We start from the raw sequence: 20,039 nt of genomic DNA, 5'->3' as shown, positions 1-20,039 counted from the left end.
CAAAATTCAGTTCACCTATAAGACTTTGTGTCATCAGTAAAGAAAACTGAAATCGAAATTGATATGATCGGCAAATTTCTTTTTGCAAAACGGGTTTCTTGCGTGGCTGTGTAAAGTAGCAACAATTCGGAAAAGAAACTTTTAAGTTCGCATTACCGTTTTGCCAAACCGACTGCAGCGCCTTCAGCCCCGAAGCTGAGCTTAAGGAGAAATGCTGGATTGTTGAAACAAGACAGGGTGCCAGCTCAGCCAAAAAGTCCTCGTGGGCATCTCGCGTCTTATTTCTTGAAGCACAGGTTTCTGTCAATGTCCACGGAAGAAAGTCCTACCACCTGTGCGCCCTTTATTCAAAAGAAACTACATCCTTCCAAATGGATTATAAATTCCACTGGACTACACCACCAGCTTCAGAGCTGGGGGAGTTTCTCACATTGCTCCGGAATGAGCCAAAATTAAGCACCTTCAGGACTGTGATAAAATTAGGCATGCGTTTAATGCATAATTCCAAAGCATGCAACATTCAATGGACTCCCAAGTAATGAACATAATATCAGAACAGGAATCTGCAGCACTCCTTGCAGTCGAAATTCTAGTACTGTACATTGAACTGAATATTTCATGACCAGAATAGGTCTTTTTGGTGCAGATGGATTAACACTCAGTTAGATCTCTGAAATAGTGTACTGTAAGACCGTTATGCTTCTGTGGTGTCAAGCAATTTTGCAGTCTGTGCCTAAAGGCAGGCAGTAGCTTGGGAACATAGAAATGTTTTCCGATTGAGTTCACCAGCTTGTATTCTGAAAGCAGCCTAAAAAGATTACAGTATGTACAGTAGCCCACTTGGCCATGGTTACATTTATTCAAAGTACAGGCAGTGTGTGGTGACCTGCCTGTAACAAGCCCTTCATTAACATCTTTTATGATTTTAATGCATTTCAGTGATATAAATATGTGAATATTTACAGTATGACTTGTAAAGAAAATGTGTTGTTGTTTTTTAAATAAAGTAAATTATTTTATGTACATTGAAAACAGTATAAATACTGTCTCCATTGGCGAAAGGTATAGTATTTGTCATCTTTCCTCCAGGGAAATTCATAAATGGGATAGGGACGGTTTAGGCTGAAGGTTCATAAAGTAAGGCAAAAAACCTGAATGAATAATGGGATGAAAATATCTCTAGCTATTGGGACATGCAGTTCAAGGATGGTAAACCACAATCACTATTATTCTACTTTGATTCCATCAAAAGTTTAACAGAAACAAACCTAGTGCAGGACATTCTGTAACCAAAGCCCAATGGACAAACTACTGTAAATTATATCTCAAAGGTATTTCTAAAAATCTAAGAAGTATTTTGAAGTGAAGCTGTTTATTTGATGAGTTTAGCTTCAGGTACACAGGTAGGCAGAGGTGAACTGATCAGAGCGGAATCTGTATTTGTCTAGTTCAATTTACAATGTTCAGAAGCTGAAATATCTGTGAGGGGCACAAGATTCTGTTCTCTATCACAAAGCATCCATTTTGCAACAATGTGAGTTTCTTTATCTCACCAACCAGTTGTTTGTCATTTTATTTAAAAAAATCTTTCTCTTGCCAACATCCATTCTTCAGATAGACCTCCTTGTTTTTTTAGGAAATCTCTGGAGCTCCTGTTTCATGGCAAGTTGAGGAAACCCAATCAAAACTAGCTTCTGTCAGCTAATCGCACAATAGAGCATGGCCTGTGTTCCTTTGATGTTTAAGCAGAGAATAACTAAAGAGAGGTTAGAAATAATGGGAGGGTCATTTGACTCATAGTTGTTGATGGCGCAGTTTCATTCAGTCACATTCTGATTCATCCTAGAAAGTCAGGGTTTCGAGAACAAGTTCAGGTCCTCATTTCACTGTTGTAGTTTCTTGGGTTCTCTATACAAAAATCTTTGAGGATCTTGAATAAGTGAATTAGCATTAAGTGGCATGGTGGTACAGTAGTTGATATTGCTGCCTCACAGTGTTGGGGCCCTGGGGTGCCATTGTGCACCTTCTTCCTGTGTTTGCATGGGCTTCCTCCAAGTGCCCTGGATTCTTTCCACAGTCTGACATTCTGCCAGCATAACTGGCTTCTGTGAAAACATGTCTGAGTGCGAGTATGTGCATGACTGTGTTTGTGTGTCTGAGACAGACTGATGTCCCTTTCAGGCTGTAGGTGCCCATTGCTTGCCTGGATAGTTTCTGACTTCCTTATGACCTTGTTGGAAGACAAATGGATGAATGAAATAAGGCTCACTTTTAATCTTTTCATTACAAAATATACTGTTTCTTCAATATCTAATATACTGTATGTAAATATGTAAAATCATATAAGCATGAGATTATTCAAGTCACTCTATATTAATCTATTCCTAGAGCGCTATCTGAAGCTTGCTGATCAATACTCTGCTTAGAACTCAAAAGGAAACTAGTATTACTCAGTCTTTCTTATATTTTTATCATTTCCAAATTTTTCAAATGTATATGTTAATATAAATCCAACACTTTTACATGCATATTTAAGAATTGTCTGCCTTTTATATCAAACTGTATACATGATGTTTGCCTTTCCCTAACTTTTACAAAGAGAACAGAAAAAAGTGGGTCCCCACTTATAGGCGAAGCTTACTGAAATCCTTTGGAATGAAAAAGTGCTGTGAAAGTACAATTAATTATTAATTATGATAAGGTCTGGTGCATTTTGCTCATGTACTGTAGTTATATTTTTCCAAACATCAACTTAATATCTGTAATGCTAGAAAAGTTTGTAAAACTGTTTATCATTTACTTCAGTCATGGTTTAAATAGAAGAACAAAATCTTTAACACGTTTTAACTAGTCCTTTTCATACTCTCCACAGCTGTTGTATTTAAGCATGTAATTATATTTTATGAAGCATTAGAAAACTGTTAGAAACATTCTAAACAGTCATTTCAAAACAACAGTATTTTAAGTTTCTGCAGTGTGCTGTAATTAGCTGTGAAACTGACACTTTCATGTAGATGTTATTACTGAATATTCTGTGAAAGAAATTAAAAGCTCTTTGCATTGTAATTATTTAAAAATTCAATCTGGTGGGACAGGTGTCACTGAAGGTCTATGTGTCAGTCCCCTGTTTATCAATGGTCATTCTTCTGATTTTATTGCTAACTCTCCAAATCAACTGAATGATCCACCTTTCTACATTGTGTGGCGTCATTTGTTGTACTGTGTTGTTGTGTTGACTGTGCATGTCCTGGGAGAACAGCGTGGATAAGAATCCCATTTTATATTTACATATGGCAAATAGACTCCTCTATCGATCTTTGAATGGTTAGTGTCACCATTAGTGTTAACGCAATTCATTCCTTGTTCTCGAACCTCCTGTCAAGACCAAAGGCCCTCCTTAAAAAGTATGCTGGACCATTACCACAGAGTTCAGAGGTGACGTGTGTGGTTTGTAAGGCAGGTTGGACTGTGCCTGTGACCTGGAGGGAGGGCTCTGGCACAGGGTGCAAATGCATTGTGACACCTGGCCATCTGGCTTCAGCCATTTACTCCATGAGCCTCTGCCCACACTGGAAGACATCACCAGGACACTTCCACCCCCAGGGCATGAGTCATGAATACACCCAAAACTGAAGTCAGAGAACTCAGGGACTTTGAAGAAGGAAGGATTGTGTGACAGATTGCTACAGTTGAGTATCCAGGAGAGGACTAGAGTCAGAGATCAGGGACTGAGAGCAGAGAAAAGCCCCAGCAACCTCTTCCCCCTCCCTCTACCCAAAACTGGATTTAGAGACAAATGTAGGAGGGGGGACACATTGCTCAGGATGCCTGGTACTGAGGAGGGTGTCTGGAACTTCATTGCTTCTTCACTGTGGCATAAAGAGACATGTCAGGGTACTGACTGGAGCTGGTTCCAGAGAACGGCAAAGCCAGACCATTTGTTTGAGACATTTGGGTCTGGTGACTGGGGTTCTTGGGCTGCTTTATGAGCAGACAGGTCATGTCGTCTTCTGTGCATTGGGTGAACAGTCATAGGAAAGGCTGTGTTATGGGGTTACGTCTGTGTGTTGGTAATATAGAATCACAGCAATAAAATGGGATATTATATACTGTATGATAACTGTCATGTCTGGTCTGTGGATGCACTGGTGTTTTTTGGAGATAAAAATAACATGTGACAAAGGGAAAAGGGGTCCTAGTACCTATGATAGGTAAATTCCTGAATTTAGGAGTCACCCACACTGTGATATATATTTTTTTACATGTGCTAATTCAGTCATTTAGACAGTTCAGAACATCTAATTTCTTCTCAATTCAGCACTGTGAACTCTTACCTTATTAAGATGCTAAATTAAGTATAAATTAATTGTAGTATAAAATGATTTGCCGTCTTAGATTAATTGTCTGTGTGGAGTACATGCAAATGTTACTTTATACTCGTATACTCGAAACTTTATACTAGTTTCGTAGAGGTTGGGTGTATGTAAAATTGAACTTTTAGTTTGCTGGTACTAAACAGGTCTTTAAGATTATGAAATAAAACAAAAACGTGTGTAGAAACACACATACACAAAATCCAACTAATAAAACAACTGCCATAAAACAGAAGTGGTTATATTTTTAGAGGCTGCTATTATCATTAGAGGGGAATCTCTGTGCACTCATTACACTCGCTGAGCTTCTCCATTCAAATGATAAACTACCCAGTTGCAGTCAATGTGACTAATGATAAGGCTTGCTTTGTCTGGATTATTATTGTACGAGAAGTGTCTTGTCCAAAGATGAGCACAAAATTAGTTTTTTTATTATGCTTCTGCTCTAGTGTTTGTCACATATGGAGAGCATAGCACATACACTACAATTTTTCCTTTTTTGTAGTGGAAGATGATTTATTGGGTGAAGATATTGTTCCAATGATCTGGTTTTGGGGAAAGCAGTCTGCTAGATAGTGAAATGTTCTGTAGCACACCTTAAACATGTAACAGTTGGTGCAACAAGGTGCCTTGTGAATGGTCAATTGTTAATATTAATGCCTTAAAAGAAATGTTAAAAGTAAAAAAACCACTTTATATATTTAAATGTGATTGTAGTTCAACCCCATAACCATAATAAGCATGGAACTTAAAAGGTAATACAGGTATGATGAAGTATCACTACAGTATAATCCCAGCTTTAAGACACATACAGTAGTTACAAGTGCCTACTGTACTTCAGAGAAACTATTATTGTTTTTTTCTTGTCTAGACTGGACTAATGTGACACCTTGTAGCTACACCCTACAAAAAAACATACAGTATACTGTACTGCAAAGTATTTCCAAAATTTTGCAGTGAGGTTTGTTCTAACAATGTCTTGTTCTAACATTCATGCAATCTTTGCTTCACTTGCTATTATGAATCTGAATACTGTAGATTTACAAGATCATGCAGGGAATTTCTCCTCTTCATATTTCTGATCTCTTGGCCACTTATACCTTGTCTTATAGTCTCTGGGCCTCTGACACTGGCCTCTTATTTGTGTCATCTACCAGGTTTGGAACTATGAATAACAGATACTAAATTGTACAGTTATAACATGTCAAAATGACTGAATCCTGTGCTTGCTTGCATTCCAGTGCTGCGAGATATTTTAAGACAATCAAAAGAAATTCATTATTATTGCTTAGTTTTACTAAAGTAGAATAAGCTTCATCCTTACAGACTGCAAATGTCAGTGGTCCCGTGTATTTTGTTTCTGGAAACTGTCCTTGTAGACAAACTGGTAGAGACGGCATTTTAAATTAACATTTAAAATACCTTTCCTGTTAACTGATTTATCCGACTCTCTGAAAGCACCTTTACTAGTGTGCGTGTCTCTTCATTATGACTGCAAAGTGCAACTACAGTACATCCAACATATTGTGAGCTGTGAAACTGCTAATTATGGTTCTAATTCCCTTCCTGTGCGATTACCAAAGTTTTTAATGGTAACTGTCATTTTATTCACATAAACTGTGCTGTAAATCCCCATTTCTCCCTTTCCCATCATATTTGAGCTTAATCTTGGATTTATTCACTATTAAGTGATACTGTATACAGCATAAGGAAATTAAACAATCTTTTGGGGAGAAATTTTCAAAGTATAGTTTAATCTGAGTAATATATGCACACTATGAAGCTGCAACAAAACCTTTGGTTTTAGAACAAAGCTTTGGTGGAAAATCCCAAGATGGTAAAAGTGAACTACAGTAGTTGATCTTAACATACTGTACTGCCTTGGAGTGAACTCTGTTGCATTTATGATATTTTCTGGAAGGGCTGACTTCTAGTCTTGCAGTGTGAATAAACAAGTGGCCCTGATACAGCATATTTAAGAGAATGCATTTGTTGCCTTCCTCTCCTTTGGGCAGGTTCAGGGGTTTTAGTACTAAACTGGATTGAATGATAACTTTAGCAGCCTCAGTAGGCAAGGATGAATGATAGTGGTAAGTGTATGTCAGGGCAGTCCAATGCTAGTGCTGGAAAGCCCCTGTATCTACAGGTTTTCCTTAGTGTTCTGCATTTAAGTGTTCAATTCAACAAATTATTGCCTTGGTTGGAAGAGGTGAAGCAGCTTTTCCCATTTCTTTCCCATGGGTGTTGGCAGTTTACAGAGACCTACTGTGCAACTCAGCAAGACAAAGACTGGCTTTAAAAAAAAAAAAGATGGACAATTTAAAATTAAAACAGAAGACTCAATTTCTTTGCATATCCTAAAATACAATTTAACAGCTATTTTTCCAGCTAAAAATGTTTTATAAGATCAAGCAAGGGATATTTATAGAAGGACTATTAGCGTGGTCCTGTTATGTATAGCAGGACTCAGGTTTCTTACAGTATATCTCTCAATAAACCAGAAATGAGTGTAACATAATCAGCATTGCAATAAGTGCAATAAATAGGAGCACAATCAAATAATTCCTTAGCCAGCGAACCTTTGACAAGTTCAGTCCAGGAGATTACTTTAAAACAAGAAAACACAAACCCAGGGTCATTGTACTCCTTGTACACTAAAGTTTCCCACCAAAGCAGCTGGAGCTGAGATGTCAGTTTTAAGAACAAGCTGAATACAATTTTGGAGATAAGCTCCTAATGATGAAATAAGCAAGGGTGGCCTGGATGATTTATACAAAAATGAAACCTGAATGGTCTGTAAATCCCCTGTCATTACCAGTAAATATATCAGGGTTTTCACTGACTTGTCATTATTTAATATTTATGGAGGATGTTTCTTATTGCTATGTACAGTAAGACAAAACTAGGATTAATGACCTCATATCTGTCTTCCATAACCCCAATCAATTAGAAATTATAAGATGAAAGTAAGACTTCATTTTAATGCCCACAGTATGTGTCAGGCTGTGAATTTCCCATATCTAATTTACCACACAGAGCTAAAGGACAACAGCTTACCGGTCTCCCCAAGGCACTCTGAAAACGCATTACCACATTGAGGCAAAGGATTTGCATAATTGCTTAATAGTTTTCATGCCCTGTCAGGTATTATGACAATACTTTCAATATATGAGTTAAAGATGGTGACCCTTTTTTTGTCAAAAAGAAATTAATTATGCCTAATATGACAGCCTGGGTTCCCTGAAGTTGTCAACAAAGTCATATAAGAAAGAATAAGCTTTTAGAACATGTTTTTTGTCCCACATTTGTTAAATCCACAATTTTTATACTTCTTTGCGTCTGTTTGTTTTCCCTTCTTCTGTGTAAGAGAAAGCTGCTGTGAATCACAGATCGATGTGTACTGTACATTACTTGGGGGAACAAAGCTACAATTAGCCGCTAATTTAATTGGAATCAAAGTGTAAATGTGAAGCTATTTCAGGAGCAGAATGAGGATTGGTCTCTATAAATACATTAATTAAAGCCAACGCTTTATGTTTCCTGAAGGTAACATGTCTGATTTAAAGTTATTTGCAGTAACTCAGAAATAAACTTTATCCTGTATAACATCTGCTGATGTGACTGTCTAATGAATTAAGATATTTCTCTACTGAGCTAAAAGAATTCAGTTATCAATGGAGGTCATAAAGCAATGAGTGCACTATTGTTTGGTTTTTCACTTTGTATTGCCAAAGATAAAAAGTGAATGTTTATAGAATATCGCATTACAGGTCACATTTAGCACTCATATGTTTGCTCATCACCAGGAAACCAACCTAAACGTCTATCTCTGTTGGGGGTCTCTGAAGCAAAACTGAAAGTTTGCTCTGAGGAATAGAAAGAGCTTCTTACAAGCTGCACACAAAACAGAAGTTCCTGTTCGGTTTGACTCTGCAAAGAGAGATTAGGAAAGTTATTAATTCACTGGAAGTTACTCAGTTCTTTCACTTGTTTTATTCGGAGTGAGCAAGCTTTACACTCTTTTTGATTTCCTCCGTCATTCCTCCTCCTCATTTTATGAGTGAACCTTTGCTTCATCTGACTGTTTCATGAAGGATGGCTACAGAACTGATTGAGAAGTGTTATCCGACTGTGAAGCCGATTCAGTTACAAAATGTGCAAATCTTTTTCCTTCCAGTCTCCAAGGACGTTGACATTTTAACCACAATAAATTTGTTTCGGCATATTTTCTGCTGGTGCTTTGCTGCTGTGACCTTTGCTTAATTTAATGTTTCTTCTTACCTCTCCTTGTTTTACCCCGATTTGCAGCGCTTTTTGTGGTGCTTTTACCACATTGTGACAAAATAAACCCTTCTGACCTGGAAAATACAGTATCTGACTCTGAGACAACAGGGCTGGGCAAGTTGTATGGTCCTAGAATGTTCAAGATAGTTTAAGCCATGATTCTGTGTTGAAATCAACCTCTGTGTCTTGTGGCAAGAGTTTAGACATCTTGTGCAAAACAGGGAGCCTTCATGCCATCTTTGGCTACCTAGCCCATCATAGACATTTCTTTTGGGCTTGTTGGAGTATCAAAATTGAGGTTGCTCCTTCCTCACTGGGCACCCCTGTCCCTCCTTTTTGTGCATCCTCATCCTCATTTTCTCTGTGGTTTAAATCACTTCGTCTGCAATTTATAACAGGCCTGTGCTTTTAATCGTGTACTATTCCAGAAATACTAGAAAAGCAGATTTTAAATGAGGTGTGTATTGGGAATGATAGTGTGACAGAATGCTATTAAATCTATGGGTGATGCATAATGCACTTACAGTACATCCATTTCCCCACAACATGCATCTATTTTGGAGACGTAATTTCTTGAACTGCTATTGTTAATAACATGCTAATCAAACAAGATGCATAACAGGATCTGGATAAAAGTACAAGACAAAATAAGAACAGGAATAAACTTTGCCTTTAAACGTTGGACTTGATTACTTAGAACCCCATTTAAGAACTTCAAAGACCAGGAGTAATGTACAGGAGAAAGAAGAAACTGGGGAGTCAGATTTGTTACCTAGCAACAAGAGACCAGTATATGAACAGCAACAGATGGTGAGGAAATAGTTATTTCGGAAAATAAGAAGGGAAAGGAGACACCAAGCACCAGAAAGGGAGTAGCCGTTACCATGTAACATGAGGGATTTAGAAGCCTAGCAACAGGAGCCGAGGGAAGAAGTCCCTTAGCAACAGAGATTTAGAGCTGGAACAAATCACAACTTTACCTAAACTACCACCATTTCATTATCTGGATCTTGTTTTTAATTCCTGATCAAGTACTGTATCATCTAATACCATAACGTTATAATTAAAAGATATGAATTGAAGTTGGAATACTGTTAGCACTTGCACAACTAAACTTTAGAGATTAGGAGTTTAATACTGTTTCACTGAGTGAATGGCTACTCATAAAATGTACACTTACACCTGTAGAAGATTACATTAAAAAAAACTTAAGAGGTGGATATGATTTTACATTTTGATTTAAAAAACCCACAAACTACACCACTCTCCAAACAAAGCAGTGTATCATTTTAGAATCCCTGAAATGATTTTTGAAAAGGTTAGAAAGATCATTCGGAGCACAAAATGCACACTGATTCTCACTTCTCTTTCTGCATCGTTCCATGTTCAGAAAAAGTGAAGAAAACAAAAATTCATTGAGACAAATTTAGATACAAAATTGCATTTCAACACAAAAGGAATGTAAATTAAGAGATTTAGAAATATAAAGAGCAATATATATCCTGGTTAAGAAATGCTGTGGCACATCAGATTAAAAACATTGTTATATACAGTAGTGTGATAAAACATTCAAGAACCATAGAGTTTCTTTTTACAATAAAAATCAAATAATATTAAGCCCTTTGCCCAGTTTGATCAAGCATGCATTCTAGCCTTGCCTGAAGCATCCTAATAAACCCACTGAAGCCATTGGTTTCACTGCAATATTCATGAATAGATCCAGGCCAGTAACATTTTCTGGAGATAAGATCAAAATAGATTGTTTCATACACAGACCAGGCAAGGTTTAAATAGCCTTCAAATTAAGAAGTGCAGTTATTTGTATCATTTTTATTGGCTTCAGATAAAGAATAGGGCACACATCATGTCACAGAAAATAATGTGGGTTCTGGAAAAAAACCCCACAAAAGATTCATTTCTTTTCAGTCTTAAAGGAACGTCGTGCATAGACAGGCTTTAAAAAACAGTTTTTTCTTCTTGGAACAATGGGAAAGTTATTCAAATATTTAAAGTGTTCAAAGGCAATAACAGTCTTAACTGTTACATACAGTAATGTACTTCATAATTAAAAGCAAAATCCAGACCATAAATGGACATTTCAAACTGAGAATAGAGTCCCTTCCTTATGTAAACGGTTGTGGAGACATGGAACTAGCTGCCCAGCTAAATTAGAGCTGAATTTGACCTGGTTTATTTTAAAATGAGACCAGATGATATCCATAGATCAATTTGATACTAGCAAACAAATTAGCTAAATAGACTGAATGACCTACTCTTACTTCTAAACTTTCTTGTGTTCTTATGAATGGAAAATATATTATGGGTGGGATATCACTTTGTTTTATCTCCTCATCCTTTCACAGAAAATGACATCCCTGAGAACTACACCTGAGGATAAAGAAATTAAAAGGACATGAATGAGCTAATATACTGTATTAGATAGGTTTTAATGAAGAGCGTCAGAAAGACAATGGCATTTTCTATGGCTCATTGAGGAGTGTGTGACACTTAACAGTTTTCCAGTTCTTTTGCTGAGAAGCTAATCTGTGGGCTCAAAGAAAACAAATTTCAGGAGTGCAATGTGCTCTGCAGGTAGTAAATGTTCCCTTGAAATGCTTTATTGAATTTTATAAAGCACACACAAGCCATGTGTTCTTGTCTTCCTCTGATATCAATGTGTTTAAGCCAAGTTAAATCACTGCTATTGTATTCATTGTCCTAGTTGACCATATCTTGGCCCTAACTTTTTGCTGGTCTTCTTTAGTCACCAGAAATGTACTTTCATGCTATCTCTATGTTTTTGCTAGTTTCTAGTTGCTAGTGACCATTTATTTGCTAATTAAGATAATTCAACCGTCAAAAAGGAAGATCTACATACTTCCTCTCCAACTCTTCCACCTGATGGAGCCATTTTCATTTGACATACAGGTATACAGGTATACTGTAGCAGTACCTTACAGTACAGTTAAGGAACCAGCAGAGGTTAATTCCATGCAGTCAGATAAAGAGTAAAATTCACAATGTTGTTATCAGGTGAGTGAAGGTTGAAAGTGACGGGGCAGGAACTGAAGGGATACAGGTCTGACGGAAAAAGAAATCGAAGGTGAAAAGGGCAGCAATTTATTGCTTGGGGCAGTAAGGCAAAATCCAAGGGGAGGTTTGAAAGGCAGGCATGTGTTAATTCAAAGAATGAATGGAACTGAAAAAGATTAGCCAATTGTTTTGTGCAGGGGAGTGTGTGAACCTAGAGACTGTTGGTGAACTTGGCCTCTTGTATAAGGATTTGAATCCTTGTGATAAAGAATGATTCAAAAACATTAGTTATCTACATAATCCTAGTTCTGTAAGTTTTACACATGGAGCCTGTCTGGACCTAACATAGATACAGTAGGTTACAGTGAAAACAAAATGCAAGTGATACACAATTTGTATTTATAAACATTGTTCATTTAGATTAAGAACCAAGCCATATTAAATAATGAATAACAGGGTAATGCACATTGGCCTAATTGATCTAATTAATTAATATCCGTTTGGCTTTATTTTTAACCAGATCAGTATTCATGAGTGGAAGATGGATTGAATCTTCTGCAGTTACTGTATGAGCTTTTGAAACAAGGACAAACAGTTGCATACACATGTAAGAAAAATGTTTTCTGGTGTATGAATTGTTGCATAAAATACAAATATGTATTAATTTCTCAAAGTTAAACCCATTTTTGATTTTTGATTGTGTCCACCCAGCCTTGGACACAGATACTAGAATGATCTTCAGAATAATGTAGATGAATCTTGCGAAGATTAAAGAGGGATGGAATAATTATTTGTAAAACCCAAGTATTTTGCATATCTGAAACTAGAACTTTTTTAATGTGGCACTGTTTAAAACACTAAACAAAAATGTTATCCCATGCATTGCAATTTGTTCACCTAGATGGACATTAGTGACACTGTTTCCCATTGGCACACGAAGCAGAAATTAAAGACGAGGGCTCTGGTTTTCTAGCAAAAATCTTAATAATTCACTCAGGTGTCTAATACGCTCTGCAAAGCACTTCGAAGTCCAGCACCTATCAAATTTGATTAGTTTGTGAGGGGAAAAGAGAAACTGGAAATGAGAGAAACATTAATGCTTAAGGTGCAATCAGAATTGTAAGGGCTTTGGGTACCGGATTGCAATGTGATTCCAGCACATTCGTGACTGTAACTTAGCAACCGCAGGGCAGAAAATAGAAAAGGGAATGGAGAATAATTCAATAAGAAGAGGAATACGCCAAAGATCATAGGGAGGCTGTAGTGGTTAGACTTCCATATTGGAGTCAATTTCGTAGCAGCGCTTATGGAGATGTGCATTGATCTCGGTCATACAGAAAACTGCCAGTTACTTTTCATTGAGATAGCTCTTGTTTCCACTGGCACATTCGGTCCTGGGTTACAGTCACACTTCTTAGGTGAACGATAAAAGTCTGAAATTTTGCAAAGCTAAGCTGGTCACTGGTGGCACATGGATCGCTCACAGTACACGATATACTATATGTATTCTGATAGAACCAGTAATATCTTATTACTTTAATCACTTTAATCTAGTGTTTGGATACCTTCAGTAAGAGTTCATGTACAGTATATACAGCATTAATTCCCATACAGTATGTGTTTCTATTGTGCTAACTAAATGCAAAGGAAATGTTTTGTGTAGCTTTAATTAGAATATTAATATGACCACATTGTAAGTTAGCAGATCATTCATTATGCGTGAGTTAAGGTTCATAGGCTGGAAAGTCGTCGGTTCTGTTAGCTGGGCTGGTGATGTACTTCATTTTGGCCGCTAAAGGGCAGCAGAGCAAAGGCAAGGGTAAAAGCGGCATTTTGGTCAATTGCTCTTCAAACAGAACAGCGTGTGAGCATTTGTAGATAAACGTTTGCGAACGCAAAGTAGCACACTCAAATGTATTGATCTTTCTAAGGTCAGATATGAATGACTGACTTAATTCAATGTATTATCAAGACAAAAATCTGAACTCTTAAATATAAATACACCATGAACATATATTCGTTTTGTAAAGTAATATGGATTTAGAATATATATGTTACCTATTGCAACTCCAGTTGCTTAATTTGCACAGTACATACAGTACAAAAGCGCTATTAGAAACGCGCCGCTATTTTTGTGGGACGTTATAGGTTGCTGCTATTAAGGTACCAATTCAGGATTATCTGATCAGAGCCAGTGTGGTGTTGCTCCCAGACAGCCGGTACAGCCCCTTTTGTGCCCTGACTCGTGCCTGACTAAGCCGCTTATTAGCTCACCGGAAAGACTAAAACTTCGAATCTTGTACAAGTTATGATTCACTTCTCCGTCCTGGACCTACTGAGGAAGAGAGCGTCATTTAAAGTCCTGGAGTAAACCCGACTCTTCTCACAGAGACGCGCAGACTCACTTTAAAAATGGGGAAATTCTCAGAGCGATTTAGGAAGACTTTTTGGACATTATCCTTACTCTTTTTTATGTCTTTTGAAGTTTGGGGTAAGTTTAACAACTTTAGCTAACTTTAGCTTTTTTGGTGCAAAGCTATACACTTTAGTTTACCTTCCCCTGTCGATGTGTGCATTTGTATTTCGACAAACTAACATTCCTCAAGTATGCATGTGATGTCAGTTGTTGTTTTTTTTTAGATTAATGAATATTCACTTGCATCCTTTTCCTCCCACATTCTGAGTTTTCATTTTTGAATATTCTTTTACGTCCTGCTTCGAAAAAAATATTAAAAAGAGCAGGGGGTTCTTTTGTGTTGAGAAAAATGTTACCACTGGAAAGCTAGAATGATACATTTGTAGTTTTTATTGAGGTTCTGTTATTGGAGGGGGTTGATCAAGTGGAGCGCCTTGGTTTGGTTTTGGGGCCATTAAAATGGTAAATCAATGATAATTATTGCTATCATCAGCATTCAAAGGGAAATTACAATGGACCAGTCTGAAGTAAGGAGACTTGATATTCAAAAATGTAAAATTCCCTTTTGAGCCTCAGGTTTGTTTGCATCGCGGTGCCGACACACCTAACGTTTTTAACATGCTCTGTCCACACTGAATAATGTTTGATCGAGAATCGAGATTGATTAAAAATCTCGAAATAAAATTGGTTTGCCTGCTCGGTTTTGTTTGGAATAGAAAATAATTGTTCTTCACCCTTTCTATAGTTTTTTTTTTAATAACATACAAACGATTATATTGCCAGCTTAGTAAAAGCTATTGACTTTTTGGCAATTCAAAAAGCTCTTGATGGATATAATTGTTGGGCAGATCAGTACCCAAGAGAGCATGATATATTTGGAATATTGTACAGTACAGGATGTATTGATTTGTTACAATTAATAGATCTTTTTCCAGGTCAAAAAGACAGTTTATTGAAAGTTTTTATAAAAGGTCAAAGAATGATGCTCTGTCCCAGTTCATTGTTGTTCTGTCTTTGAGCAGAAAGAGGAGACAATATGGCAGTTACTTTGGTTAAAACCTCTTTGCTGGGTTATACCATATATTACATGATTACTGTATACTTTATCAAACTTGGATTCTTTGTTCTTTTTGTGCATTTTATCTCTTTCAGATGCTCAGTACAATTACTGTACAAGAGATTCGCTGTTGCAGTGTCTTTATGTTTAAGTTGTAGTGTTTTCTTGTTATACCTCCCAATTTGGAATCACCTTGTGACCATAAACTCAGATAACCACTATGATCCTTGTACTGTATTAGCACAGTGTGCCACCCCTTCTCAGAAAGATGCCATTGAGCTACCTCTTTCACGACCTATACGCCCCCAGTTAGCAAGGGAAGGGAAGGCTGATATAGCTCTCACTGGTAGCTGCATATATAAACCATTATATTATAAATTGTATCATCAGGTTGAGGAAGATTCCTATCTTAGATAGCGTGGCAAGGGGTCTTCACATGAACCATCTAACTGTTTGTTTCCCGGATAACAGAGGCAATAACCCCTCGGTCGATTCCGGTTGGCCAGGTACGCTCATTAACCGTCTTCTTATTTACCGGCGTCCTGACCCGGAAAACGACCGAGGCTGCTACCCATTTTAACCCATTACAAGTCCTCTCTGACTTGTAGTTCTTATCAAAACAGTTATCTCTGAACTGACTCTTTACTAACTCATGAGGGCCCATGGGAGAGAGAGAGAGAAAAGAAAAAAACACCTCTGACTGGCCTAGGAACTGCTTTTATAGGGAGCTAAAGTCACCAGGTGCAGCCAATTGAGTGATTTCCCTGTGAGAATCCGAAGAATGTGGTTCTCCTAAATGGATGACCCCGCCCCTGGGGAATTCGCCTTTTCAGCCTTTGCTCTGCTACACGGGTATTCTAAATTATGATAAACTAGAAGTTTATAATCCCAGTCAAGTGACAGGGATCACCACTGGATGCTAATCAAAGGACACTTACGCCCACTCAGCCCTTTTGGAGTTCAGCCATTTGTGTGGCACTGCTTGGGGAATCCCAGTCACAGCTGGGTGATGACAGCAAAATCTGAAGTGTATGATTCAACCTTCATTTCAAGAAATTGGCTATCATTGTAAAGCCATTTGGAAACACTAACCCATTCACATTTTCACTCAGACATACAGAACTGGAGTATTATGGATATCAACCCACACAAGGGATATTAGTGTGTACATATAGTTTTAGGAGGTTTACCAGTATAAGCATTTAGTGTGGTAAATCATGGGATTGCGATTGCAAATCAGTTTGATGAGACCCTTTTGAAGTATGATGGCACTTTTGCAATATGAAATACACAGAACAAGGTGGCATTATAGATGTAAATGTTTATTGCCCTACTAGTACAGTAGTCTGTCAATGATTTAGAATTAGAAAATAAAGTGACTTACTGGGCTATGATACAGATTGATTTAGAGGTCTTTAAAGCACAAAGTCTTCAAAGCATGATTAATGGAGTGAATTAAGGTCTTTTGTAGGTAGGGCATTTGTTCTTGTGTGTACTTATTATTTATTTGCTCATTAAACACCCTTATCCAGGGTGTTTATACTGTACTTACAGTGTATACATTGTCTTAAAGTGTTCATGTACTTTTACATGAAGTGTTGGTTCAAAGAAAACAAACAACATGATTCCAAGCAAGTATGGAAAAATGAATTAAATAAATGATGCAAAAAAACAAAACAGATCACAAACAGAACTGACAAGTATTGACACAACATACAGTATGCAGTACTGAACAGTGACGCATACACCCTGTTGGTATTGTTACAGCTATAGGTGTGCCACATGGCAGAGTAAACACTTTTATCTTCAAAGCAGAGGAGATGTTTGCTGAAATGTGGGGGTTCCCCTGATCAGAAAAAAAATGTTTCCTTGGTACAGTATACCTACTGTAGGTAATTAAAATGTGGGTTAATCATTGTAACTGAGCAGTCCAGTAACACACCCTATGGTCATATTAAGATCACAGAAGGGGAATGAAGAAAAGAACAAGAAAAGGAGAAAGGACAGGGAGCAAAGGAAGGTCAGTCCACAAGGAGCCAGCAGAAACTTGAAACTTGTGCCAGGCGAGAGCCCCCACATGATCATACTGTACAAACAAAACCTCAAAACCTGACTGGAGCTTAGTATTTGAACCTTGGTAGAGAGAGCTTGCTATTCTGTGTTTTTAGGGAACTTGGGTTTCCAGGGTAAAAGACATCTTTCCTTCTTAGGGTGCATTTGTAGAATAGGGAAGTAGGCTACCATTTATTCTGTGGCATCTTTGTTTGCAGAGAGAGAGGTTTAACTGCAGGTTGTATTGCATTTATTAAGAAGGCATCTTATCTCTCATTGTAGCCTCTGTGGGCATTATTCAAGAGTTGAATACTTACAGTAGTAGCAGTCTGGAGTTTTCTGGGTGATTAGGATGCTAGGCCTCTGAAATACCTCCTCTGTAAATACTGTATGCATAGAGTAACTTGGGTGTATGTTTTGTCTGTAGCATATTGTTTGTCTTGTCATAAATATTGTTTAACTACTGTACTATAAGTGTGCCTGGATTATTACTTTTTTCACCAAAGCTGTGCCAGAGAAAAAAGACTTCACATGCCTGTAATTTTACCAAAACATCACTTACAAGTTGGGGGTTATGAATATCGATTTTACTTATTGTGACTAAACCAGTCAGTTGATTCCAGATTTTCACAGTTTTCGTAACCCCCTATTTACAAAAGAGTATGTTTGTAATGTTAATAGTGATCTAGTGAAAATTACAGTGCATTACAAAATCGAAACTTGACTGGGCAGTTCAGAAAGCATGAAGAAAGTTTCTTAGCAGCAATATCACTCATTAATCCATGAATAAGACTGTCTTTGGAAACATAATCTGTGGGAGTTCACCACTTGCCCACTACTGTTCCAGAACACTGAAACTAATAGATCTTTCAACTTTCTTGGTACCATTTTCTTTTTCGCAAGATAAACTGATGAAATCAAGAAGCTCCGGTCATTTGGTTAAGTGCTATTCTTTTTTAAAATCAATCAATTAATGAAGAACTATACTACATTCATTTCAGTCCATCAATCTCTTTTGTTTAATTTTATAAATTGTACTAGGACCAGAGTTGCAACATTTCATAAATGTCCTGTTCACTTCTATCAATTATATTTCAGCTAACTGTTTTCTGCATTGTGGTTTAAGTAAATTTGTGAAAGATTCAAGAGATAAAAGTAAATGGGTGCAGTACACAGCCTTCTACCAAGATAAGGTGGGAGTATGCAGGCATTCTAAAAACAAGTTGTTTACAACATACCTTTAAGAACAGTGAGCAAAATAAGGAAATAATGTAATTAACAGGAATAGTATTTCACAGGAAAACCTTGTGATTGTTCTGTCATTACTGTTTATTGTAAGAGCAGTTTCTTTATACTTTATATTTTTTTTCTTTGATTGTGACCTGCATTATGTACAAGTCATGTCTTTTCTGTCTTGGAGAGGATCACTGGCAGGACCTGGGAAAGTGGGCTCTTGAAATGAGATGGAAACATTTCTAACAGAAGTGGTCATTATGGCTATATTGAGCGGAGTATGTCTTTGACTGATAAAATGTGATAAAAATGAGAGCACTTGTTATTTATTGTAACTTTGGTGTGAATACCATCTTTCAACAGGAGTAAAAAGAAATTAGATGACTTCCAGTTTTTCTAAACTTGTGACTGCTAATCCATCTAATATACAGTATAGTTAAAATGATACTCTTTTGGGGATTTTCAAGGTCAAAAATACCTCTGTCACGTTTTATTTTTGTAGCCATGTCCCAATACTGTTGGCGAGACAATTATTTTCTTTCTGTGATTATCCAAAAAGAAAGGAGGTAAACAGATCAATGCACTGCTTGATTCAGAGCCCTGCATCATGCCTGGGTAAATCAGCACACCTCTTTTTAATTACAACCTATTACCTGCTGTGTCATGACTGTGGGCAGCATGTTGTTACCCAAAGTAATCCCACAATTGCTTCACAGGCCTGCATATTACCAGATGTAGCTAGAAAGGAGCAGCTTTCCAGCATATCCAACAATTACATGAGAGAAAACAAAGCCCTGGGTCATACTCATGGATGAGGCTGCGGTACTGTATGTCTGGACTGATGTACTGGAACATGTCTGAGCAGCAGAATCATTGCTGTAGCAGAGTTAAGCAGGCTTTCTTTGCCTGTGGAACAGCTCTCATATTACCTTCGTTGTGAGAGTTAAGCCAGAGATAAGGTGAACTCTTGGGGCTTTAATGAAATCAACATTTTACATTGTTAGATTCACACAAAAGTTTACTATCAGTCCAGCCACCCTAGACTTAACCCTGCGTCAGAGCTGTATTAAGATAAGAGAACAAGGCTTTTGCTTTCAGTCATTCCTTTAATGCAGCTCTCCAAGACATCTGTAATTGCAATGGCCTATCTAACCAAGCTGCTTACAGTATATACAGTATGTCATGTGTGCATATTTGCATTGTGTTTCCTCTTAGGTTCCAACATCTGCACATCCAGAGGAGTAAGTACTTGCAAGCAGTGCCTTGCTGTCCACCCAAGCTGTGCTTGGTGCTTTCAGAAGGTAGGACAAGTCACAAAACTTACAGATTTCCGGTATTTTAGTTTTGTATATCCGGTTTATAGGATAATGCTCTTTGCTCTGGTGTAAAATTTGCTCCAATTCACCTGATTCCAATTAAATTCATTCCAAAACTAAAGTAGGCTTCATTCAAAAATATAATTGTGCCAACTCTTTTCTATACGCCTCTGTTCTGGGATAGATTTGCTTATTAAACTTTTATGGTTACTTATGTACAAAACTGGTATAAAACTTCAGATGCATCCAGTTTCACTCCACCAGTTTTAAGGTCC

The 20,039-nt window shown here is 37.4% G+C and overlaps 2 protein-coding genes across 2 annotated transcripts in view; one reads left to right on the top strand and one right to left on the bottom strand.

Moving 5' to 3' along the window:
* Positions 1-20,039, bottom strand: part of psmc5 (proteasome 26S subunit, ATPase 5) — a 168,693-nt gene that overhangs the window by 67,248 nt on the left and 81,406 nt on the right. The window lies entirely within an intron of this gene.
* itgb3a (integrin beta 3a) overlaps positions 13,868-20,039 on the top strand; it is a 43,459-nt gene continuing 37,287 nt past the window's right edge. Inside the window, exons 1-2 of the mRNA XM_006638169.3 lie at positions 13,868-14,181; positions 19,664-19,749. Of these exons, the coding sequence (XP_006638232.3) occupies positions 14,103-14,181; positions 19,664-19,749 (165 nt within the window). The 5' untranslated portion in view covers positions 13,868-14,102. The remainder of the gene's footprint in view (positions 14,182-19,663; positions 19,750-20,039) is intronic.

This window comes from Lepisosteus oculatus, chromosome 28 (genome assembly GCF_040954835.1).
Source record: "Lepisosteus oculatus isolate fLepOcu1 chromosome 28, fLepOcu1.hap2, whole genome shotgun sequence".
Lineage (NCBI taxonomy): Eukaryota > Metazoa > Chordata > Actinopteri > Semionotiformes > Lepisosteidae > Lepisosteus > Lepisosteus oculatus.
This window is presented reverse-complemented; position numbering and strand designations above follow the sequence as displayed.